The 26,994-nt window shown below is 40.3% G+C and overlaps 1 protein-coding gene across 2 annotated transcripts; it reads left to right on the top strand.

Moving 5' to 3' along the window:
- Positions 1–887: 887 nt before the first annotated feature.
- Positions 888–26,559, top strand: rbm5 (RNA binding motif protein 5). 2 transcript variants are annotated; one of them, XM_057845193.1, is made up of 25 exons: positions 888–1,037; positions 1,309–1,353; positions 6,936–7,119; positions 13,381–13,548; positions 13,621–13,690; positions 14,092–14,165; positions 14,795–14,878; positions 20,892–20,952; positions 21,270–21,350; positions 21,476–21,636; positions 21,721–21,818; positions 21,907–21,994; positions 22,062–22,130; positions 22,310–22,364; positions 22,439–22,539; positions 23,829–23,964; positions 24,052–24,143; positions 24,242–24,406; positions 24,485–24,625; positions 24,696–24,785; positions 24,864–25,040; positions 25,423–25,497; positions 25,598–25,698; positions 25,781–25,910; positions 25,988–26,559. In XM_057845193.1, exons 2-25 carry the CDS (start codon positions 1,337–1,339, stop codon positions 26,111–26,113), a joined length of 2,544 nt encoding a protein of 847 aa, XP_057701176.1. In that variant the 5' UTR covers positions 888–1,037; positions 1,309–1,336; the 3' UTR covers positions 26,114–26,559. The 2 variants fall into 2 exon arrangements, with proteins under 2 accessions (XP_057701176.1, XP_057701177.1); XM_057845194.1 differs by having other exon boundaries at positions 889–1,037; positions 21,285–21,350.
- The last annotated feature ends 435 nt before the right edge of the window (positions 26,560–26,994 follow it).

Here is a 26,994-nt window from a genome sequence, read left to right as displayed (position 1 = left end):
TATATGTCATGCTGTGTGATGTGCAGTTTCATACCACGTTAACTATACCACGTTTATATTTTGGGTGGGAGATATAGCAACAATTGGAAAATATAAACCTACAATAGTCGCCTCTCTTCTTTATACTATTGATTGTTGCTCTAAAGATACATCCTCAATAATCTAATTCACTTAAAAAAAAAAAAAATAGCCGTGGTAGGGGATATAACGAAGTACCTAAGTCAAAGAGTACCTTGCACAAGGATACTTATTAAGCATGTACAGTATTTAAAAAAAAAAAAAAAAAAAAAAAAAAAAAATTGCTCTTTAATGAAAAGTATGCTTTAAAAATATTTGCACGTTAGGGGTTGTTATACCATCATAATTCGTTCATCTTAGTGTAAATATATCTAAAAACAGTTTATCACAGACCTCAAACACGCCACCAGACGCCACCGTCATGAAAGAGATGACGTCCACGTTGCTCAAATTACGTTAGGCTTACGTTTAATTCGCGTCTTCGTCACTTTTCCATTGTTTCGTTCCTGAAAAACGGAAAATTGCTGATTCAAAACAGTGACCCCAACTGAATTTTCATCGTCATTCTTTCCACGTTTAATAATTATGTACAGCATTTCCCCTAAAATACTTTCTTACGAGGGATTTTTTTGTGAATTACAAACTCAAAATGGGATGTCGGTTTATTTTCCCTGATTTTTTTATTCAGGAAATAGCATGAAGAGAAATATGTCAGTATTTGATGATAAAACAATTAAATGCCAAACATAGCGTGAGTACATATTTGGCAAGCATGAATAAGTATCAATGATACAAGAGTATGGCTTTTTTGAGTGCACATTTCTTATTGTAGACAAAAAGGGGAGAAACTACACACGCAATATACGCAATGTATTACGGTAAAAACCCCGATGCATCTTGGGAAGAAGAAGGTATCGTCGTTCTTTCAAGAGCCGTACTTCACCGGCCCTTGTCGTTATTATCGTAAATATCTCGTTAAAGACCTTACACAACGTCGTTAGGATAAGGAAACTACATTGGTGAGTTGGTGTATATTCAATCTGAAATGTGAAACGTTTAATTTGTTGGGGGTAAATTGTGTTGTTATTCGTGAAAATGTCGGCGAAATGACGGATTTAGAAATGAAATGAGTTCTCAATAACAGTGCATGGCACAATGATTTTAGCTTGGGTCACTTATCTTTAATGATTGCGGCTTTCCGTTTCAAAGTTCTGCCGTTGTGCATGCGTGTATTGCTTGTTTTAAAATAGCATTCAAATAAAGTTTTTAATGTTTTTGTTCGTCTACTAGAAGTCTTGTGTGGAAGCAGTCGGTCCAAATGGGAGCAGATAAGAGGTGAGTTGAATGCCACATGGCACTTTTTAACTGATCTGTCAAAAAAATGGAAGTTGGATGTTATATAAAAAAAAAAATTAAAAAAAAAAACTAAAAAAAACAGTGACACGAAGATGTCTTTGATAAACGGGAAAAAAGGCTGTATTTGTTTGAATTTCGAAAATGAGGGACCTATCGAAGGCCTTCAATGAGAAAAAATATTTCAGACTTTGTGTTTATGTTGAATTAAATCTACATAAATTGGCCAATTGAAATCTCAAAATGCAGAAGGATCCCCTATTAATGTTAGAAAAATAACTTACGTACTTATACTGAATATTGAATGCCAATTATTACCATCTTTGGGCTATAAACAACTTTCATGAGCTCAAAATCAAGTCTGTTTATAATATGGACCACATTATGTCAAGTCAAATGTATTGATGTAGCCCTTAATCACAAGTCTTAAAGGGCTTTGCAGGCCTACTGCTGACAGAAACCTACAACATCCCCAGATCTAACACCCCAGTATGTAGACATATGTTACCAGACATGCACAGTCAGTCACAGTGAACCAACTTTCAAAACTGAGGTTTTGTCATGACCAAAAAAGAACGGCATTCAATTATATATCAAGAGTTTTTGTCTGCAAAACTTAGTCTCCGAAAATTTTGAACTTAAACTTGGATGGTCTATGCATCTTGGAATTCCAAAATGAGAAGAAAATAGACTTGGAAAATGGCACTTATTATTATTATTATTATTATTATTTTTATATATTTTTTTTTTACAACAACCCTTCACCTCTCCTTAGTGTCCTGTATGTTGGTGAGGCTGTACAGCAGCCAAATTTAGCACAAAACCCAGGACATAACTTTCTTTTTTTTCATTTTCACACAAAAACACAAACACGACACTCTCCACAATGGAGCGAACACCAATACCAAACATAAAATATAACTAGTGAGCACCAGACGAGTCTGTGTTGCCCTCTTTCGTGATGAGTTAAGAGTTTCATATTATACACATTTTCCCTGTAAGTCTGGAAGCGCCCACCCACCTTTATCTTTTCGTATTTGTAATACAGTATAACTTATTCGTGGTCGCTTCTTATGGAGTCACAGGAGTGCCAAAATTAAAAATAAATGAATAAATAAATATAAAGAGAAATAAATATATGAATAAATAAATAAATGAATGAATAAATAAATATAAAGAGAAATAAATATATAAATAAATGAATGAATAGGTAAATAAATGAACGAATGAATGAATGAATAAAGAGAAATAAATGTATAAATAAATAAAAATATAACTGTATACTTTGTCATTGACATTTACCATTTTGGTCATTGACAACCACAAACGGAAAAAACAATGACAATATTTTTCATTGACTTTTACTTTCTGTCATTGAACACCACAAACGGAAAAAACAATGACAATTGTATTTTTTGCCTTTGCCTTTTCTGTTTGTCTTTTACATTGTCATTGTCATTTGTCGATCGCCTTTCCTCTTCGGGAACGTACATGGCAAATGCGCAGAGAAACGGTCTGTCAATCAGATGACGTTGGGCGGGGCTTTCCAACCAGGAATAGTAGTCGATAACTGATTATTCCTAGTTTACCTGAAGGAAAGTGATGTCGGTTATCCAGTTGCACGTGCGGTTTTTATGGATAGGATAGACTGGATGGATATGGATAGACTTTTTACGTGATAGATTCAATGATAGAAATACATTTTTCTAGACCGGTAAAAAAATACATCATAAAATGTATTATTCGACACACATGCCAGACCATTCAAAAAATAATTATTTTCTATGTCCGAATCTTCGCGTTTATAATCATGACGACATTGGAGGAAGTGGCGTAGTGCAGTCACACAAAACAGCCGCGGTCGCGCTTGGGTAGCCGCACAGCGCATGTGCGGAAAGTTAAACCAGGAATAATCAGTCATCGACTACTATTCCTGGTTGGAAAGCCCCTCCCAACGTCATTTGATTGACAGACTGTTTCTCTACGCATTTGCCATTTACATTCCCAAAGAGGAAAGGCGATCGACAAATGACAATGACAATGTGAAAGCCAAACAGAAAAGGCAAAGGCAAAAAATACAATTGCCATTGTTTTTTCCGTTTGTGGTGTTCAATGACAGAAAGTAAAAGTCAATGAAAAATGTTATCATTGTTTTTTCCGTTTGTGGTTGTTAATGACCAAAAGTAAATGTCAATGACAAAGTATACCGTTATATATTTATTTATTTATATATGTATTTCTCTTTATATTTATTTATTCATTCATTTATTTACCTATTCATTTATTTTATATATTTATATGTTTATTTCTCTTTATATTTATTTATTCAGTCATTTATTTATTTATTTATTTATTTATTTATTCATTTATTTATGTATATATTTTTAGTTGTGGCACTCCTGTGACTCCATAGCTTCCCTTCCCATAAAAATCGATTCCTCCCTGAATCCCTTGTACCATTCTGTCAGATAGCCATCACTTCCTGGCATCTTATTTAATTTTAACTTCCCAACTGCTTTTTGAATTTAAATGATGGTAACCTCTGCTGTTAGTTTCTCATTTTGTTGTATGCCAATGGAAGGTAGATCCAAGGATTAAAGAAAGGTCTTGACAACCCTCTGATCTGGTGGAGGTGACTAAGAGTTTTATAGTACTCCCTAAAAAATAATTTCTATTTCTTTTGGTTCATATTTAGGGTTGGTTTGTTTTAGGGTCATATATCTTGTTAATTGTCCTTTCAGCATGTTGTTTTCATAAATGTCTCACTAACAATTTTGTTGCATTACGGCTTGATTCATAGTAATTTTGTTGTAAATACTTTGCTTTTGTTGCAGTTTCAGGTCATTTAAAGTTTTAAGATTTTTTTTCTGAAACACTGTAATTAAACTGCATCAACATTCTAGTGCCCCTTTCCCACTGAAACTAGTGGATCAACGTGCGTTTTTTCCAAGCCGATGCAACCCACTAGCAATTGGCATTTGGCACCTTTCCCATTGACAAAAAAAGCCGTGTCTTTTTTTATTTTTGTTTTTTCACCCGTCTAACCCCCCACCCCTCCTCAGCCGTGCGTTAGGTTCGTGACGTCACCACGCTAAGATGCGCTTCGACAAGTGCGACCGAATTCATTCAGTTCAAGGAAGTAAACGATTCAAGGAAGTAAACAATGCAAAGCAACATTGGAAGCCTTCTTTCCTTTTGTGTTCTCTGTTTTCATGCTTTTTACTGCCCTCAAAATGGTCGAAATGCAGCAAAGGATCAACACTCTGCTTATGCTGAGGCAACGTAGGCGACGTGAATTTTGGTTTGAAATTGAAAGGAGTCGTGTACGTCACAGAAGGAGGAGAAGAGCCTTTGTTTCATCTGTTACGGCTAATGCTAACGCTGCTACACCGACTGTTCGCCGTATGTGGATCCGGGCTAGACCACATGGTTTTTGTTTTTTGTTATGACGCATCACGTACTAGCCTACGTCACCACGTAGATTAGGGTGTTGACTGTTGACCCAGGGTTTTGCTTTCACACTGCATGATGATCAGTGCCGAGGTGATTTTAACGCAGGTCGCTTGGCGGGTTGATTGACACGGGTCGAGGCGGGTCGCTGCACCTTTCCCACTGCCACCAAAAGCCGATTGTTAGTGGGTTGACATGGGTTTTTTGGCCAGTGGGAAGGGGGTATAAGGGTCTTGTTTGATTAATGTCAAAACCTGAACCATTTTTGTCAATCCCTATTTTGCCTTTGCCTGCGTCATTGTCAAGCGCACTAGAGCTTTTGTCATTGTCTAATTCCTCTCGGTTGCTGCCTTCAGGTGTAATGTCCTCACAAAAATATGTTGACGCTTCAATCCACTGCCCTGCATTTACAGCACCATCTAAATTTCAAGCTAGCAGCTGATTCAGACTATCAGTAACTTCTGATTTTTTCTAAAGAGCCATTCAGATCGTAAGCTTTTTTTTTCTTTCTGTTGACAAAGTGTAGAAATGTCTAATTTTGTTAAGAGTCACAATTCTATTTTTCTGACAATAGACTCATTATCCGACAACACTGGCACGTGACAGGAGACCAATTCAATATATTAGGTGGTTAAGCAAATGGAGCAATCAGACGGAGCTATCTTTGCACATAGAATAGAAAATAAGCAATCGGTATCCGATATTTTGTGACAATGTCTCACTCCAGTGGACCTACTGCAAAAGCGCATCTCCAAATCACAAAAGTCGGACACCTATCCGTAGAGTTGCATAGGAATACTGTGTGGTCGTGACTTAAATATGTTTTTTCTCACTTTAAAATGGCAAAAACCCGATGGCTTAACACTGTGGGTGGGGTACCTGTATTTCCGACACCAGTCACCCTGAAAGATTGGGGGCAGGATTTTTTTTTTGTGCCTTTTTGAAAGCCTAAAATAAGGCTTGCCAAATACACGCTATGGATGAGGCACTGTCGTCAACCACATAAACAACTGAATGTCACCCAAGCAATTGTCACCCAAAGACACTTATGCTTGCTCAAAGGTAAATTGATGATCGATTTGTAAAAAAAAAAAATAATAATAATAATAATTTAATAGCATGTAATAAAAACGTTAGTTATTTTGAGCTAACATTTGACTGCCTACTTGTTAACAAGCCTGTCACCACACAAATAGACTACAATACAACCGATCTAAGCTGTCAAGACCCCATCACTGAAAGTCCAAAGTGAACACCAAAAACTTTCTATGGAAAAAAACGAAGCTGTACTTACGTTGGCTCACGGACGCACACAAAGGAAAGTTCTCCTCAAGCACTCACCTAGCATTTGGTTGTGGTCAACTCCAATGTATGCCGCTCTCTCAATGTCAAACATTTATTCATGTCGTTTTCATGTCGCATGTGAATGTTTATGATGCTAGTTGTTTATTTATCACCTCTGGATAAAATTAAGAATCCAACTGAATGTAAAAGACTGCTGATTCATTGCCACAAAAGCTACGGGAGAAAAATCTGATGGTAAATGACACGTGACTAAGTAGCTAAAGTTATAGATAGATGGATATTCTGCCTGTGGGGTTTCTCGTTTTTAAGTTGCGATTGATAGCATTTCACCTTGATTATCATAATGGTCTCCTATAGTAAAGTTTAATAGCATTGACATACTGCTCCATTGCATACTGCAACCCTCTCAGTCTGCTTCTAGATGAAATTAATAATTAAAAAAAAAATCATTTTTAAAAAAAAACAGGTCCATTGCCAACTTTTGTAGTGCAAATTAAGAATATTTGAACTCCCATCATCATCCATGAATCGTTTGTTCACTCAATCACTGTCACAGAGATAATTTGACATAGCCTGGGTTGACAGTTTTACAAGGGCTTTGCGGTAGGTCCACTGCAACCTTTTTTGGTTCTCCAGCCTGGGAAACAATTTGCCTATGCGACTTATTTACTTGCAGTCCTGATTTGTAAGGAATGTATGATCATTTTTGGACATAAGTGGAACTGGATGCATTGAATATTCTGATTTTAATATGATATGATTCATCTTCTCGTCATAATTTAATGTCTTTCCAATGCCTTCTTGAATAGGATAAGTCGGACTGAACGGAGTGGCAGGTATGGCTCCGAGGCATCTCGTGATTCTTCTGATTGGCGCGACAGAAGAGAAAGAGATCAAGAACGTGATCGCCGCTGGTCAGATGAGAGACGTAGCAATCGAAATGGAGATCGAGAGCGAGACAGAGATCGTCGAGGATCTCGAGAAAGTCCAGAGGTGATAATACCTTTGTGATTTGTTGAATACAGTGCAACCTCCATCTTTCGTCGGCCAGTGCCTAAATGTGCCCTAAATTTTGGTTGCATAATGTTCACACTGTCTTCGCAATTTCATGTGAGATAACTCAAAAACCTGTACCAAAAAAACTACACGGTAAGATAACTATCTAACATCTCTGCTTCTGATTGGTTAGCCTGACCTGTGCAGGTGGAATTTTAGCAAGTGACTTTTAGTTGAAGAACGTGACTTGTTCATGTGTGGCACACTGGCAGGTGGTATAGTGATGTCCTGCAAATGTAATCCAGATGTCAGGTCCTGGGTTAGGCAGGAAAAAAATCTAAATTTTGGCGATTTCAAAATCATGTCTCAAATCTCTATTTTGGTTTAAAAATGATAAAATCTTTCAGCATAAGGTAGTATTGGGGCTGTCCCCAATCCGATCATGTGATCAGAATTCAGTCCTGAGCACTTAATTTTTAGAAGCTCTGAATTGGATGGTAAAGATTTTTTTTTTTTTTTTAAATTTATTTAAGGACTACAAAGCAACAAAAACAATGTACAAGGATATCGTAAAAAAAAAAAAAAAAAAGTTTTTGCACTATGCAAAATTTTTAGAAGATTGAAATTGGGTCCAAATTTTTTTTTTTTTTTTTTTTAATGGAAACAAACAACAAGATGGACAAGGATATTGTCAACGGAAACAAATATGTATGTTTTTTTATAAGTTGCCGAGCTCATTGGATCAGTACTCTGTATCAGCTGATCCTCAAAATCAGGTGATTGAAACTCTGGTGTAAAAGTATGTGATCAGGACAACTCTAGTTAGATTAGTAATAAAATTGTCAAATTCTCATCGGTACTAGCCTTGCAAGCACGACTGCACTTACGATTCATTTAATCATCATGGAGTACAGTCTTGTGAACTTCAACTGTCCAACTACTTCCCTGGTTCTGATGTTCAAGCCAATCAGGAAAAAGAGGCGGGAGCTGCCAACATGACTAGGAAGGACTATCTGGTTGAGTACAATGTTTTATTCAGCAATGACTACTGAGCTAAAACTGACAGTTAGCTTTATTATCTTTTAATTTTACACCCTAATCACTCTACAGCGCTGTTTTTACAGATTAAATAAAGTCTGTATATAAGACACGTTAGCCACGCATCGGCAGTGGTCTTAATCAATAGAAACCTAGCCCTCCGAAGGGCTAACGTTACGTCTACGTGAGCGAGTGACAGTAACGTTATATTTATTAGCGATCAGAAGTCTACTGCATAAAGATAGCGGCTGTTTACTAACGCTGCCCAGACGCGGCCGAGTCTGTCATATTGCATCTAGTCCTAAATGCATGCGATATCTATGAGACGCGTCAGACACTACCTGCTACCACACTAGCATCATGCAGGTGTAGTTTTTAGCAACGTCGTTTTTTTTTTTTTTTTTTTTTTTTTTAAATTGCTGCTTGCTCTACGCACGTGACGTCAGCGCGTTGTCCCGCATTAAAACTAGTACGGGCAAAATGTGATGCTTAGAACTGGCAAAATTAAACGATTCCTCGAGGTGAATAAAATTCAGGCATTAAAATCTCTCACCTTTCGGCGAAATTCGCCGTTTTGAAGTAAAAAGGATGGCCTACGTGATCTGTGTAGATCCGAGGAGAAACCTTTTTTGGGGGGGGGGGTCCGGGAGTAGTCATGTGCCGGTTACCAGTGTCACGGTTTACCATGGTGTGAAAATGTCGCGGTTTCAAAACTACTAAAATGATATGTCACACCGTAGTACGGGATTCGCTTTTATTTTTCGTGTGTCAAAAATACAGCCAAAAGTGGCGCGGCAGTGCTCACCCCTTCCCCCGTTTGTTGCGGTGTGTGTCAGTAGCCATGTTTACATGCTGACTTTTATTCATACCGATTCAAATCATTCCGAATGGAAATTTCACATCAGCTGTTTACATGTCACTTCATCTATTCCGATCCAGCGTTTACATGTGACTGCCTTTATTCCGAAAGGACGTTTGACAACTGCCATCTGACATGCGCAGATTAATCAAAACAAAGCGTCACGTTGCAAAACATGGAGATCGATCGTCAGATCAGCTGCTGTTTTAACTTTTCGAGTGGAAACAAAACTTCAGAATTATACGCCGTTCATTTAAAAAGTTGTGTGGGTGCGCTGTGCGTGTGCTTGGAAGCCATGTTGCAAGTGACGTTACTTACGTCACCGAGTGACGTCACCACGGCAGTACGGAGCATGCGCAGAAAGAACGGAACCAGACACCATTCCGCTTCCCTGTTTACATGATATAATTTTACTTCTAATCGGTTTGGGAAAAGGAATATTCCACCCCTGTGAATCAGAATGAAATTCCATTCGGTTTGGGCCTGTTCATTCTGAATGAGGTGTTTACATGGAACACATTTATTCGGTTTGAACAAATATTCCGATTGTAATTGGAATATTTGGCTCCATGTAAACGTGGCAAGTGACGCTATTCCAGCGAACCCAAAAACAAAACACAAGACATATTTTTCTTCAATTTATTGAGCTCTCAAATTGTGGTAACTGAAATAAACAAAACGAATACATTTAAAACGTACAGTAGTATTTTTCCATTGTGAGTAGCTTTAACATATTAGTATCATGAAAAAGTTCGCCAAAAACCAAATTTTCCTTTCAAATTCAGTATAAAAACTAATTAAAAACTTACAAAGACAAATGTTAGCCTAGGGTTAGCTAGGAGAGCAACTTCGTCGAGGTTTTAATTTAAGTCTGACAGCCGCTGAGTGAGGAAGGAACAAGCTTGAAGTGGAAAAAAGGATAGCATCAAAGATCGCTAATGGCGACAGATGATCTTGCCCTAAGCACAAATTCAAGTTCGCTGGACGAGGAGAGGTCTCACTCCCAATATTTTTTAGATGAATGCATTTGCCAGCATATTGAATTTGGTGGGTAATGGTTTCAATCCTTTTAATATTTTGGGGTATAAGAAAGTTACTGCCGTTTGTTGCAGCTTGTGTCGAACACTGCCACAGCTAGCCAGATCTCCGGTGAAAAAATAGCTCCCGTTAAGTTAGCGTCAAGCTTGTGTATTTAACGGTAATTTAAAAGAAGAAACGCAAGCTTCTTTCTAATATCGCTGTAATTGGTATTTCAGGGACGTGTGGCGCCTTTTTTTCAGTACGACATTCGTGCAGTGTTGAACACCTAACTCGTTTAGCTTCAGAGTAAACTTTGCTTCTAAATAAAACATAGCCAGCACAAGGTATATGTGTCTGTGGTGCCTCCTGCAGATTACTGAAACACAATGTGGTTCGACAGAGCTCAATACAGTATTTTGTTGGATTTTCGGCAATTCCTTGCTACGCGGCGAAATGTCCTACACAATGCTCAGTGCTGTTGCGCAAACATTCGCACGCATGCGCACATCAGTTAAAAGTGGCGAGTACTCACTATTTTTGTTTTTATAGAGTTTATTACCTTTTCATTCCCTCAAAAATACTTTTTGCATGTATTACCCTTGCATACTTTTAACCATTGTGTTTTTTTGTGGTAGCTTTAAAGCAGTTGACCACATTAGTCACGTAGCATATTTAAACTCGTTATTTGATATAACTACATTTAAGTCTTTTATTAAGGCATTTTTTAGTACGTTCTGCCAGTATGCATCTAAACAAAACAAGTTGAGAGTGCACGGTAGTACTTTGGTTGTCAAATTAGCCTAATATAGGACGTCTCGCCGATGTAGACTTTTTGGCAGAACGCTGGAACATATGTCCTCCACACCCTTCTCACCTTTTTAACCCCTGACCCATTTTCATGCCTGAAAATTACTCGGATCAGTTTTTAAACTCGAGTTGCTCGAGTATTCGTTTCAGCTCTAATCTAATTAAATCCTAAAGCAGAATGCAAAGCGGTTTTTGTAGATAGGTCAATTTCCCAATGTTTTTTTATTTTTTTAAGTACATTTCATTTCCTTGTTAGAGAGGAGCAAACATTTTTTTTTTTTGGTGGGAATAAAAACGATGTTTTTGCAAGTGTGATGAGAAAAGGCATCGTCCAATCAGTCGTATATTTTGGGAAGGTTCTTGATTGGAATCATTGGATCTTAGATTGCAATGAGGAATATATTCCAGTGTTTCCCACAGGATTTTAGGAGACTGTGGTGGGAGGGTCTCTGACCATAGGATTTTTTGAAACTGTGGTGGTGGGCTGCATCGGAGTCGGACAACCACACCATGTCGTGCCACGGCGAATTTTTTTTTTTTTTTTTTTCATTATTTTTTCCCCCCAAGAAGAACCATAACAAAGATATATTTGAAATCTTTCATTAGCTAAGCTAATGTTATAGCTCTCAGCTACGGTACATGTATGTAAAATGCGTTGCTGATTACAGCTACGTTACCCTATGTAATAATGCGACTTTTTTTCTCGTAGCAATAGTACGACTTACATCTCGTAGTGACTCAGGGTTGGCAACCCAAACTGTTGAAAGCCATTTTGACCCCCCCCCCCCCTCCAAAAAAAAAAAAAAAAAACTGATACAGTATGTCTGGAGCAGCAAAAAATTAAAAGCCTTGTACAAGCCTTATAATTATCAATACTAGCTATATTAGCCTACTATAAAAATGACTAAGTTGGCTAGAAATACATAATTAGCCTTCATGATTAAATGTTTATTTTCCCTGCAGTGGATCCTATAGCGCACCACGTGACTACTCTGTTGTACGATGACACCACAAGTTTTTCATTCCAATATTAATGAATTGAAAGAATGTTTGTATCATGTTTGTCCTCCTAGTAATCCTATTAAAACAAAAAATATATTTCCCTCCCCCATCTTTTTCCATTAAAAAAAAAAAAGCTCAGAAGCGGCACTAAAGAGCCGCATGCGGCCCAAGAGCCGCGGGTTTCAGACCGCCGTCGTAGCCCTCCTTTTTCCTTTTTATTTGACCCTCATAAGTACTACATTACCACAACAATAACAGTCCTTCTGTCAACTGACCCATTTACAGGACTGGGGGAATTCTAATGGCCGTGTAAAGAGTTTTTCTTGATTCGGTGAGAAGGTGAATAGTTTTTTCCCCGTTGTTCGTGAACTAAATTTCCACACAAACGCACATCGAGGTACCATTAACTTAGCAAGGAGAGGTATGAGAGTCATTTTTCGAGTGTCCCAGAGCTCGCGAAATTGGGGGGGGATGGGGGGCGCATTAATCCAAGTTTCGTCAGCCGTAAATGTCTGAAGTTGGCGCGTCGGTGTTGTGCCGAAAAATAGCCACTCCACGCGAAATGTCCCCCCGACGGGAGCGGCCACACGTCACTCGTACAGCCTTTTCTTACCAATCGATGGACACGGAAACGACGTTCTTGTACCGTGAATATGTATCATTTTACTCTGCTTGAACTAATAAATACTTTCCTGTGACCAACGCTCTGAAAATAGAGCAAGGCTTTATTTTGGGCCCCGCCTCTCCGCGCAAGTTCAATCAAAGTTTGCTTTCCGTCCAAGACGGCCGTCCACCGCTCACTTTCGCCGAAAAGTCCGATCCAAACTATTGTAATGCCCCGGATATGGGGAAGAAGGAGAGAAGTCTGTATTTGCTTACCCACTTGATTGTGGTAACAATAATAAAGAAAAACAATAACAAAATAGCAGCGGGCTGCTACGACATGCGACCGCTATCTCTCGCTATCTCGCTCGTTCTCCCATTCTTCCTACTCGTTCCCCTTGCGTCTCTTAAATAAATAAATAAATAAAATAGTACTCTAAAATGCTGCTCTCGCTCGCGCGGGTAGTAGAGTGGAGTGGGCTACAGCTGTGTAATCGGCTGACTGACGCATCTGATTAGTATCTTTTTTTTTTTTTTTTTTTCGGCGGGGGGTGTGGGGGGCAAACGAGACTGTGGCGTTCATTGATGGGAAACACTGTATTCATAGCGGATGTATGGAATTGTCATTGTGGCGTGCCAGGTTACATTGGTACTTCTAATTAGCACAATTTTTCTTAATTTTAATGCAAGTGAGTTTTTATTTATTGAGTATGAGGCTATCATGAGTCTTTCTTGAAAGCATGACTGAGTCTAGGTGCAGAAGAATATTTTGGAAAGTGTATTTAAGTGAAATGTGTCGAAGCCGTGTGGGAGGTAAGAAATGATATAAGCGCGTTTTTTCCCTTCTTAAACAATGATTGACTATATACTAGATTCCAATTGTTCAGTGATGGCAGAAAAACTGATGCGGTGGTCTGTTTGTATTCAAGCAAAGAGAGCCACGAGAGCGTAAAAGGCGAAACAGTGAGAGATCAGAAGATGGCTATCACTCTGATGGAGACTACTCTGATCAGGATTACAGAAGAGAATCTGGGGATGAGAAGAGAAGCAAGACCATCATGCTTTGGGGTCTTTCCACCGACGTCACCGAGGAAGATGTATGTTTTTGTGCTTGCATGTAAACAATGATGTTTGGAGGGGGTTGTACGATTTTACTTTTCATCCTTCAGATTTGTTTTGCCATTGATCAACTGGAGGGTCCCCAGCCTGCTGATGTCAGACTGATGAAAAAGAAAACAGGTGAGAATGGGATGGATGATGAACCTTGAATTTCCCTGTCTTTAGCCATAGGGCAAATCTGCTTCCAATCAGACCTGTTTATCCCTAGCAATATGATCAAAATAGTTGGGAAAACAAACATTTTGAAGTGTAATCAAGACTGATCTTTAGGAATCCTGGCTAGGTAAGTAAGAATAGAAATAGGCACGTTAGTTAGTGTGGCGTGAATAATGATATCGATTATATTGGGCAATGTTTTCCTTTTTCTTCTTTGTTTTACTTTGGTAAAACTTTTTAAGGAGAGGCCTGTTGCTTACCAATCATGGCCTGGGTCGTGAAGCAGTATGTGGAACAGTTTTAATTCTATGCCCATGGACTTTTAACTAACACGCCTCCCGTCTATATTTGAATGCTGTCTCTAGGTATAAGCCGTGGTTTCGCCTTCGTGGACTTTTATCACTTGCAAGATGCTACCCGATGGATGGAGACCAATCAGGTTGCTTCACAATCGCCAAGTCTAGTTTTAAATCTTGGAGCTCTAGGGAAATTACCCCAAAGGCACCGAAAATGGTGAAAGCCAAACCGATTTTAGTTTCTATTGTGATGATTTCTTTCCTGGACGAATACCATATTTTTGAGCGAGTGTGTTTTAACACCATTAAGGTCCTACAAATTTCTTTGGACTTGATAGGGCATCTTTTTTTAATGTTTATCAAGTACTGTTAATACATTCATTATGCTGGCATTATTGAGATTTTGATAGCTCCAAGCATTTCATTTTTATATTCATGGGTTAAAAAAAAACACAAAAAAAGCCAATTATATTAGTAATTTTTGCCACCATTTTTGTGGCGAGCTCATCTTTTTTTCCCCCCTAGAGAGCAGTCATGAATTGTCTTTTAGGGTCACAAAACACACTTTGATCCAGCTCACCCTGAGCACTCGGGTCCCAAACACTTAAAGATCTCTCTACACCTCACATACATCATGTCTGTCTTTAACACAAAGGATTCGCGCTGGGGGTCCCTTACCCCCCTTCCTCTCCCTTTCCAAAATGGTTGCTCTTATGAGTTGAGATAAGCAAGGGCCACTAATTTTCGGTTAACATTTGCATTCCTCTTTCAGAAACTCCTTGTCATCCATGGGGAAACTGTGGACATGCACTACAGTCATCCAAGACACAACTATGGCGACTGGCTCTGCAATACTGTAAGTTAAAAGTCCTCACTTGATTCCGTAAGTGAACTGTCACATTCATGCATGTCAAAGGGTCATGACTGTTCAATAGCTGCAGTGCAGTTTGTCGTAATTTTGCTATACACGTGTACAGTGAAGAAAATAAGTATTTGAACACCATGCTATTTTGCAAGTTCTCCCACTTAGACATCATGGAGGAGTCTGAAATTTTCATTGTAGGCTGATGTCCACTGTGAGATAATCTAAGAAAAAATCCAGAAATCACAATGCATGATTTTTTAAACAATTTATTTGTATGATACAGCTGCAAATAAGTATTTGAACACCTGTTTATCAGCTAGAATTCTGACCCTGGAAGATTTGTTAGTCCGCCTATTAAAAGTCCACCTCCACTCCATGTATTATCCTGAATCAGATGCACTTGTTTGAGGTCGATAGCTGCATAAAGACGCCTGTCCGCTCCATACAATCAGTAAGACTCGTAACATGGCCAAGACCGAAGAGTTGTCCAAAGACACCAGAGACAAAATTTGTATACCTCCACAAGGCTGGAAAGGGCTACAGAGCAATTTCCAAGCAGCTTGGTGAAAAAAGGTCTACTGTTCATCCTGAAATAGGTGAAGAATCAGCCTAGAACTACACGACAGGAGTTGGCCAGTCAGTTCAATGACCAAAAAAGAGCTGGGACCACCGTTTCCAAGGTAACTTGTTGGGAATACACTAAGAAATAGTTTGAAATCATGCATGGCACAGAAGGTTCCCCTGCTTAAACCAGCAAATTTCAAGGCCCGTCTTAAGTTTGCCTATAATCATTTGGATGATGCAGGGTCATGGGAGCATGTTTTGTGGTCAGGTGAGAGCAAAATAGAACTTTTTGGTTGAGTTCCACAAACTGTGCTTGAAGGAAAAATGATGACTACTATCCCAAGTACACCATCCCTACTGTGAAGCATGAGGGTGGTAGCATCATGCTTTGGGGGTGTTTTTCTGGGCATGTGACAGGACGAGTGCAATGTGTTAAAGAGAGGATGACTGGGGCCCTGTATTGTGAGATTTTGGGGAACAACCTCCTTCCCTCAGTCAGAACATTGAAGATGGGTCGTGGCTGGGTCTTCCAACATAACAATGACCAGAAGCACTCAGCCAGGAAAACCAAGGAGTGGCACTGTAAGCGAGGCAAGGCAAATTTATTTATATAGCACAATTCAACACAAGGCAATTCAAAGTGCTTTACATCACATGAAGATCATAAAAATCACATTTAAATCAATACAACGTAAAAACCAAGACAATCAAAATCGGAAATAAAAGTATACATAAAAATTGCATTTAATAACAAATAGAATAAAAATAAATAAATAAAAATAAAACAAAAACTACTACTACTAATAATAATTGAAATCAGGAATGGAGATAAGCACAAAAGGAATAGAAAGCAAGTAGATTGAAATATATAGACAGTTATGGATATGCAGTGCTAAACAAAAGCGTTTTTAGCCCTGATTTAAAAGAGCTAACAGTTTGAGCATACTTCAGACGTTCAGGTAACTTATTCCAGAGGTGAGGAGCATAATAACTAAATGCTGCCTCACCCTGCTTGGTTCTTGTTCTTGGAACATGCAGAAGACCGGTTCCAGACGACCTTAGGGGTCTAGATGTCTCATAGGAATCTAACAAATCAAGCATGTATTTTGGTCCAAGGCCATTAAGTGTTTTGTAGACGAGCAGTAGTATTTTATAGTCTATCCTTTGACTCACTGGAAGCCAGTGTAGCGATTTCAAAACCGGTGTAATGTGGTCCAGCTTCCTTGTATTTGTGAGGACTCCGGCTGCAGCATTCTGTACTAGCTGCATCTTCCTGACTGATTTTTTATCAAGACCCGTAAATATACCGTTGCAATAGTCCAATCTGCTGAAAATGAATGCATGCTTAGCCAACCTCCAGACGTATACCCAATAGAAAACCTTTACAAGGAGCTCACACTCTGTATTTCTCAGTGACAGCTCAGAAACCTGACTAAACTAGAGAAGATCTGTGTGGAGGAGTGGGCCAAGATTCCTCCTGCAGTGTGTGTAAACCTGGTGAAAAACATAAATACTGGAAAGGTTTGACCTCTGTAATTGCAAACAAAGGCTACTGTACCAAATATTAACATATGTTTTCTCAGGTGTTCAAATACCTATTTGCGGCTGTATATCACAAATAAATCGGTAAAAAAATCATACATACACATGTGATTTCTGTATTTTAAGAAGACATTAAGCCTGAACGATATATCAATATATCGTTTACACATTGCCATCGCAATGTGCGCATGTTTCAGATTGAGATTCAGAATATTTATTGTCATTGTTACAAAAAAAAAAGCACAACGAAACTTTGTTTGGAGCATCCATCCAGCTCATACAGCTAAGTTGGTAAAGTGCAAAGTGCAAACCCATAAAATAAATACCCATCAGTACCAAGTGTAAACATTGACACAGTTTTGGACATATGTACAGCAAAGATTCAACAGCAGCATGAGGTCGTGTCAGTGCTAAAGTGCAGAGCAAAAATATACCAGTTGAAAACAGGCAAAAATCAGTGCAAAACCCAGATAAGTTAATCAAGTATAATCAAGTACAGCCTACTGGTTGTCAACCAATGGTTAAGTGTCAGGGAGGAGGAAGTAGTGGATAGTGACATACTGCAACAATGCAAACCAGCTCAGAGTTATTGTTGTTGGTGGATGTGGATTATTGTCCGTAAGAGGGGGGCAGAGAGGGGAGAGGGGCAGAGTTCAGTAGCCTCACAGCCTGTGGGTACAGACTGTTGGACAGTCGTGATGTTCTGGCCTGTATGGACCTGTACCTTCTCCCTGAGGGCAGCAGGTGGAAAAGACTGTGAGCAGGATGGTGCTGGTCTCGCAGGATGTTGTGCACTCTTCTCAAACAGCGAGTGGAGTAGATGGTGCTGATCTCAGGGAGAGTCATTCCTATGATTCTCCCGGCAGCTTTCACCACGCGCTGGAGCGCCTGCTGGTCTGCCTTAGTGCAGCTGGAAAACCACACTAAAAATCCGTATGTCAGAACACTGCTGATGGCACAGTTGTAAAAATTCACCATCAGTGGTCTGGGGATGTTAGTGCTCTTCAGCTTCCTCAGGTAATAGAGGCGTTGTTGTGCCTTGCCCACCGCTGTGGAGATGTGGTCCCCCCAGGACAGGTCCTCAGTCACTGTTAGCCCCAGGAATTTGAAGCTTCTCACCTTCTCCACCACATCGTTGCCGATAGTAAGAGGCTGATGGATGATGTGACTCCCCTTACGGAAATCCACCACGATCTCCTTGGTTTTCTTTGTGTTTAGAGCCAAGTTGTTTTTGTGACACCATGACTCCAGATGTTGCACCTCTCTTCTGTAGACCGTTTCATCGTCGTTGGAGATGAGTCCGAGCACTGTGGTGTCGTCGGCAAACTTGACGATGAGGTTGGATGCAGAGGAGGCGGAGCAGTCATGAGTGTACAGGGTGTAAAGCAGAGGGCTCAGAACACACCCTTGAGGGGCCCCGGTGTTGATGGTGAGAGTGGAGGAGATGTTTTTGCCCACTGTGACACTCTGTGTGCGATTAGTCAAAAAGTCCACAGTCCAATTGCACAGAGCGGTGTTGAGGCCCAGTTCGTGAAGTTTGGACTGGAGTTTGAACGGCCGGATGGTGTTAAAAGCAGAACTGTAGTCCACAAAGAGGAGCCGTGCATAGGTGTTTTTATGCTCCAGGTGCACTAGAAGTGTGTGCAGCACTGTGGCGATGGCGTCCTCAGTTGAACGGTTCCCTCTGTATGCAAATTGGTGTGGGTCAAGTGAAGGCGGTATTGCAGCTTTAATGTGCTTGATGACCAGTCTCTCCAGGCATTTGGCGGGGATGGGGGTGAGAGCCACAGGTCTGTAGTCATTGAGACATGTGACGTTGGACTGTTTTGGGAGAGGGACGATTGTGGCTGCTTTAAAGCAGGCTGGGACCAGAGAGCAGGACAGTGAGGTGTTGAAAATGTAGGTGAAGACGTCTGTCAGCTCTGCGGCACAGTCCTTTAGCACCCGGCCCAGTACTCCATCTGGACCAGCCGCCTTCCTGGTGTTAATGTGGTGGAGGACACATCTCACCTCATGTGCGCTCAGGACAGGAGCGGGGTCGGACGAGGGGAGGGGGGGCAGGACAGCGTCTTTATTGTCCCTGTCAAAACGGGCATAAAAAAGGTTTAAGTCCTCAGCGAGAGTGGGACTGTCAGCTGAGGGTGGTGGTGGTTTCCTATTGTAGTCCGTGATGGCCCTGATGCCCTCCCAGATCTGCCTCGGGTTTGTGGTGTTTTCTAACCTGGCCTCAATACGCCTCCGGTGGTGGTGCTTGGCAGTATTGATGCCCCTCCTGAGATTAGCCCGAGCAGCCCTGTATGCCTCCCGATCACCAGTGTAGAATGCAGTGTCCCTTTCCCGTATAAGTTGTTTTACCTCATGTGTCATCCATGGTGGTGTATTAGGAAACACACGGAACTCTTTCCAGCCTGTGACATCGCCACACAGAAGCAGATGTAGTCCAAAACAGTGGAGGTGTAATTGTCCAGTGAGGTGCGATTATCTGTGTTGTGCTCTTTAAATACATCCCAGTCAGTGTGGTGGAAACAGTCCTGGAGCATATGAACAGCATCCTCCGGCCAGGTTCTCACTGTTTTTACTGTAATTCCAGCGCTCTTGATCTTTGGTGTATACAGTGGATGTAGCAGAAGAGAGAGGTGGTCTGACAGGCCCAGGTGAGGATAGACCTGGGCTCTGTATGCATCGGCTACGTTAGTGTACACCTGGTCCAAAGTTCTATCTCCTCTGGTGGCACACTTCACATTTCGGTGGAATTTGTGAAGCACTGATTTTAAATCCGTGTGATTAAAGTCCCCAGCTGCAATGAAAACGCAGTCTGGATGTGCTGCCAGGCTGTTGTGGCAGCTGCTGCTCACTTGTGCTAGCGCTAGCTTAGCGTTAGCATCGGGTGGAACGTAAACGGCGCAGATGTAAACACACGAGAATTCACGCGGGAGATAGAATGGTCGACACTTTAACAATAACAGTTCTGCCTCTGGACTACACAGTTTCTCCATTACCGTGACATTCGTGCACCAGGAGTTGTTAATGTAGATGCAAAGTCCCCCGCCGGTCTTTTTACCAGAGTCCGCGGTCCTGTCGGCCCGGTAGGCGGTGCGGCTAGTTAGCTCGATAGCCGCGTCTGGAATGGAGCTGTCCTGCCAGGTCTCGGAGAAAATCAGACACGAACATTGATTTAAAGTCCTTCGCGTCGCCATCTGCAAACGTATCTCATCCAGCTTGTGACGGATCGACCTCGCGTTAGAGAGAAAGATGGTCGGCAGTGGTGGTTTGAAAGGGCTAGCCTTAAGCCGGGCCCACACGCCCCCGCGCTTGCCTCTCTTCTGCTTCCGCTCACAGCGCCTCCTCCCCCGGCCTGTTGCAGCGGGTTTCCCCGGGGATGTTCTTACAATCTCCGGGGGGATAAAATACTCTGCGGACAGCCGATAATCTCCGCGCAGTTGTAAGAGTTCGTCTTTAGTGTACTGAAATGTGCAAAAACCGTGTGAAATCACCCACAGCACCACCAACAAAGTGTAAACGTAAAAGGAGCTCCGGGCCGCTGCGTCTGTGCGCGCCGCCATGTTCAACGGTCAATGTTTAATAGTCCCATCGCAAGGACGTGCAAGTTTTTTTTTTTTTCTTTCTTTTTAAACCTGTCCTGTTCAGCTGTTTGACATGCAGGTTGAAAATTTCAGACCCCTCTTTGATTTATATGTGGTAGAAAATAGCAGTGTGTTCAAATACTTATTTTCTTCACTGTATATACTTATAAAACAGACAGTAAGTACTCGCGGTTAGGTGGTATTTCAGGCGAGTATGGTATGGTGCCCCAATATTGACTTGAGATTACCTCAGGCAACACTGTGCAGGGCATTAGCAGGTGTGTAATAAAAATGATGTGAACGGTTACTTGCAGTGTGGCCTGTACAATTTCCGGAGGCGGCTGAAGTGCTTCAGGTGTGGAGCAGCCAAAGTTGGTAAGTAGTTATATCAACAGGAGGCCAGTGATTCCCACCTAACATGCAAGCAAGCTGAGGCAACAATGTTTGGGATGCAGCCAAGTGTTTATAATAGTCTTTTATTTTTGGATTTTTAGAATCCTTGAAAAATGAGACAATAGTCCTGTCTTCTCGCAGCACAGATGATAGCTCATGCGTTCCTGACCAAACTCTTAATTGGCTTACAAACTTTTTTTTTTCTTGTAAGACCTTTTAATGAAAAAAAAATTGTCCTTTTTTTTTTTTTTTTTTTTGTTTTTAACTGATTTGAAAGTCTCAATTTATGCACCTACGAGTCTGTCTTTCAACAGAATGTGATATGGGCCCTAATGCTGATCTACCTGACACTCACCCTGGTGGAGACTTCTGTGGTGACAGTAAGGGCCTCAAATTTTATAGATGATGTGCCCCACTTCATTTGTAACATGAGGCAACTCACCACGTGCCAGTTTTTTTTTTTTTTTTTTTTTTTTTTTTTAAATCTGTTGCTTCTCATTCACAGCAATCATCTTGAGAAATATTGCTCCCCAGAGCACCGTGGAAGCCATCATGAACATCCTCGCGCCATATGCCAATCTTTCTGCAAACAACATTCGCCTCATCAAGGACAAACAGACGGGCCAGAACAGAGGTTTTGCCTTTGTTCAGCTGTCTTCGCCTCTGGTAAAAAGAAAGAATTAATATATAAATTTTCATTTTCTACATCAGTGGAATTTTAATTTAGTTTTGATATTGTTGCAAACACAGGAGGCCTCTCAGCTGCTAACTATCCTACAAGGACTACAGCCTACTCTGAAATTGGATGGGAAAACAATTGGAGTGGATTATGCTAAGAGTGCGAGAAAGTGTGTAATTGTTCAGCTTGCTTTTTTTTTGTCAATGATCGATGGACAACTGTTTAATGTTATTGCACTTGTTTGATTTTAACTCTAGGGACCTTTTACTGCCAGATGGGAATCGCGTCAGTGCATTCTCCGTTGCTAGCACAGCTATTGCTGCAGCTCAATGGTCTTCAAGTCAGGTAGAAATAAAGAAAAATGTCATTTTTCGTGCCAGTTTCTACAAGTCTGATTGTGTCTGTTTTCCAGCCACAGCCGAACGCAGAAGGTGTTTCTGAGTACAACCTCTTGCAGGAAGGCTACAACCCATTGTCACAGGTGAGTAAAATAGAAGAGGTTGAATAGAAGAGGTTGCCATTAGAACAAATAAATATGGATCCACAGTGCCATCTAGTGGCGGTGGAGCATATGCCCCCTAAGTTATGTTATTCAATGATTTGTCATGTGCATAAACCTAAAATAAATGTAAATTAACAACCTGTCGGTGTTATTTTTAGGCTTTCTATCAAGTTGCTGGAGCCAGCACCTCACAGGAGAATGGGATTCTCGGAGGTATCCAATGTTAAATTCATCATCTTATGTATTTCGTGTGTGATAGTTACTGAACTTGCTATATAAAATTACAGCGGCTCCTGGTGTGAAGATTGTACCAACTGCTGCTGGGGTAGTACTCTCCCCCACCATGCAAGTCTACCAACCACATATTATTGGCCAGCCTGCTCTTCAAGTAACGTGATTGTTTGTTTGTACCAGTGTTGTTTTTGTCAACAATGATGATAAAGAAAATATTTTGCTAACGAACAATTTTTGTTATGACGTTTACATGACGATGACGACCTAAAACGTGGCTAGTGAGACTAGAACATAACGAGAAGAATGCCAGTTTTCTTCTAACAAGATGAAAATGCAACATAGTTTCTGTCATGTTCACAATGTGTGGCATTTTCATATTGTATGTGGAGTAGGTCAGTTTTCATTGTAGCAGTTTTTGGGTCATGTCACTTATGTGAGATGTGCTGAGCCTCTCCCTCACCGGAGTTTAGGATGTATTTCACGTTCTGTAGCGATCCATCTTTTTTGGAAACATGGTAAGATTTGTTTTCTTGGCAAGAGAGAATATGAAATGTTGTTTTAGCCTCTAAAGGTCTGTGTTCAGTGATCATCAGACACTAAATGTAACTCCTAATGTATCATTTGTATTCGCATTAGCATTAGCTTCAAAATGGCTGGTCTAAAGCAGAGCCACTTAGCTTTTCTGGTCAGTAAGTAGAGGAGAGCCAGTTGGCGAAATGGCATTTAGCTAATAGCCCGCTTCAGCTTTGGACATTAGGTTTTGTTTGGTAAATGAGCAATTATTGTCAAATATTGATTACTTGCAACTTCACCACTGTGCTCTGTTTCGTCGTTAGACGCTCCATGTAGTTGCCAATTGAAACTAGCAGCCATCAACTAATCCTTCAGATTGAGTAATTAATTCAACAAAGCAGGCTTGTTGTAGTCAGGAGAGTCGTCACCATGGAATCTGACGGCCAAATGACTGACAAGACTTTAAGAATAGTAACACCAAAAAAAAATCCCAGACTTCCCAGTGGCGATTAAACTCTCTGACAATTTTTTTTTTTTTTTAACATACAGGTCGTTGCTTCCAAGTGGGTTTAACTGAAAATAATGTACTGGTTTACCTGCTGACGATTATATGTATTATCATCACCCAGTTGGCGTTGTCCTTGTAGATGCTAGAAAATGTGCTCGTCTACGTTCAATGGACTTTGTAACCCTTATTTTTGGACTAACACGTCTGAATTTTATAGACGAAAACATTTTGAGTAAAACTAGAAAAAATGTTGATGAAATTTCGTCGACTAAAACTAGACGAAGACTTTTTGAAATGACTAAAATATGACTAAGACAAATATCTCGTGCAAATGTTAAAAGGGCTGGCAAAAAACACTGGTTTGTACAACTTATGGAAGAAACAATGTTACAAAGATAATGTCATAATTGTATTGGTTGCAGGCCTTGCAGCTGGCACAGCAGGTGGAGACCAAATCACAGCCTGGACATTTCCAAGGGGCTGTCGCTGTACCTGTTGCCACGGCAGCATCTGTCACTGCAGCTACAACCTCTGGTCAAACTACAGACACCAACACTGGTGTGAAAATTGAGTAATTCTAAACATATTCAACTGAAATGATTGCCTGCTCTCGTTTTGATTTTTACCGTTTTGTAATTGGCACAGTTGTTCCGGATACGTCCACTTATCAATATGATGAGTCATCAGGCTATTATTTTGACCCCCAAACTGGCCTGTACTACGACCCAACTTCACATGTAAGCAGCTCAAGTTGGGAAACTTCTCCCATTATATTATATGTACTGCCATTATCTGGTATTACACACTTTTTATTTTAAATTTCATTTCTCCTCAGTATTTCTACAACTCTCAGACTCAGCAGTATCTCTATTGGGATGGTGAGAAGCAGTCATATGTCCCCGTTTCAGTTGACACAAACACTGCACAGACACCTACTGCAACAAACGCCAAAGAAGGAAAGGAAAAAAAGGAAAAGCCCAAAAGCAAAACTGCTCAGCAGGTAACATGTTTGTTCTATTATCACAAATAGTGCTCCCTTTTTCCTTTGCTATATCCTAAATTGATGTCATCTTACCAGATTGCTAAAGACATGGAGCGCTGGGCTAAAAGTCTAAACAAACAGAAGGAGAACTTCAAAGGCAGCTTCCAGCCAATCAGTCAAGAGGAAAGAAAGGAGGCTGCCGCTGCTGATGCAGGCTTTACTCTTTTTGAAAAAAAGGTACCCCAGGATAGTTGTTTTATGTCAAAATGCGCTATTCTTACTTTAAATGCATTTGCTCCGCTTTCAGCAAGCTGGTGTTCTAGACAGAATGATTTCAGACATGAGCAATTTCCCTGAAGAGGAAGCGGCTACAAGCTCTGGCAACTCCTCCTCCAAGGTGGGGGTTTGGCTCACGTTGAAGTTAATCAATTTGTTTCTCGATTGGAGTGTAAAAAGCTACGCGTTTGTGTTTTAGTGCGGCTTAGTGGCAGCGTACACTGGAGACAGTGACCCTGAAGAGGCTGCCGACAGTGGGGAAGGAAGCCGGGACAAGTTGACGGACTGGAAGAAGCTTGCCTGTTTGTTGTGTCGGAGGCAGTTTCCCAATAAGGAAGGTTTAATACGACATCAGCAACTGTCTGACCTCCACAAGGTAACAACTTATATTTTTATGTACTTGACAGAGGTGGGTAGAGTAGCCAAAATTTTACTCAAGTAATCGTAGCATACTTTAAAACAATATTACTTGAATAAAAGTTAAAGTAGTCATCCAAAAATGTACTCAAGTACAGGTAAAAAAGTATCCAGTGAAAAGAATACTCAAATGATGAGTAATTTTGTGAGTAACTGCTTATACTGTGACATTTTTTTAAACAATGGTATTTTTCCCAGCACAACATTATCTATATGAACTACTCTTAAATGTACATTTTTTTTTTTTTTTTTAAACTTAAGTAAATGTAACACATTACTACCCACCTCTGATACTTGATGACAGTATCAACATGTTGCTTATGTTAGAAACTGTTCCCTAGAAAAACCTGGAAGTTTTGCGACGATCTCAAATGAGTGAAGCTGAGCTGGAGGAGTTGGAAAGAAGGGAAACAGAGGTTTGGCTTAAGGGTTTTGATGTTACTTGTAACAAAATTACTTGATTTATTGAGTGTGCATACAAATACGTTGATATTTGTTACTTTTGTGTATGTGCAGCTGAAGTACAGAGACAGAGCAGCTGAGAGAAGAGAAAAATATGGCATCCCTGAACCCCCTGTGCCCAAAAAGAAGAAATACAGCCAGCCAACACCAGTCATGTAAGTATTTTTATTAATACATTTAACACACTCATTAGTTATGTGTTCAGTCACAGACCAATCTGTTAATTCTTTGGTGCAGTAACTACGAGCAGCCCACTAAAGACGGCCTTAACAGTGACAATATTGGCAACAAAATGCTGCAAGCTATGGGCTGGAAGGAGGGTAAAGGTTTGGGTCGCAACCAACAGGGCATCACTGCACCTATTCAGGTATATTAGTTGGATAATTTCAACTCATTCTTTTCAAATTAATATAAATTTTTCACCCACTTTTTTATTTCTTTCAGGCCCAACTGAGAACGAAGGGAGCTGGTCTCGGTACTTCAGGCAGCAACTACACCCTTTCTGCATTGGACACATATAAAGATGCAGTTCGCAAAGCTATGTTTGCCCGCTTTACTGAGCTGGAGTGAACAGACGTACAAAGTTCAGAGACTAAATTGAAAGCTCCTCAAGTGGTAAAGCACATTCCATCTTGTATGTTTATTATTCTGTCTTTACCCACAGTTGCTGACTATTTAGTATAAGAGAATTGCAGATTGAGGGAAAAAAAAGTAAATATAATTTATACGTTGTACATATGCACAGATGATGTAATAAAGTAGTTGTTTTTTTGTGGGGTGCTTTACAATATTCCCTCAGCACACAGAGATTGTACAGTTTTTATATAAAGAATCTTGTCTCTTTACAACAAATAAACCAAACAAAAAGAGCTCAAATTTGTTTTGTCTTTACCTAATTTACGAACACCTGGCCCCGAGGCACAGAACACCCATGAGCTGCACATGGTGGTTTGTTGTGAATTTGTGGAAAATATCTCTGCATATTGATGGAAAATAAAGCGATACATATTAAAATACCCTTGGTTTTAAGTGTTTCTCGCAAGTTTGCACTTTGCCATTTTTGATCTGCTCCTTGAGATCCTGGTTGGTTTTGCGTGCTTTCGTTACTTATCCAAACAAGTCCTTGTACCATTTCCGATGAACTTAGTCTTTCGCGACAGGCATCTTAATCCTTTCGATCATCTGCACGATCCGCAACCAAGGACGGAACAGTTGACCCATAGCATCACTTGTGAATCGTTTTCAGAAAATACTGTGTTTGTTAGATGAGTTATAATCTGTTGAAAAAGGAACTGAAAGCGTGGCTAACAGTGAAGTTAACGGCGTTAAGAGTATAACAGCATTTTTAAGTTATTTTTAATGTAGTGACGAATGAGTAATGTTATTAATTAATTTTCCCATCTTTGCAATGCCGTTACTGTTATTGAGGATGTGAAACGTGTCATTACTAC

Source organism: Corythoichthys intestinalis, chromosome 9 (assembly GCF_030265065.1).
Source record: "Corythoichthys intestinalis isolate RoL2023-P3 chromosome 9, ASM3026506v1, whole genome shotgun sequence".
In the NCBI taxonomy this organism is placed as follows: domain Eukaryota; kingdom Metazoa; phylum Chordata; class Actinopteri; order Syngnathiformes; family Syngnathidae; genus Corythoichthys; species Corythoichthys intestinalis.
Note: the sequence above shows the minus strand (reverse complement) of the source record. Positions and strands in the feature narration are given on the sequence as shown.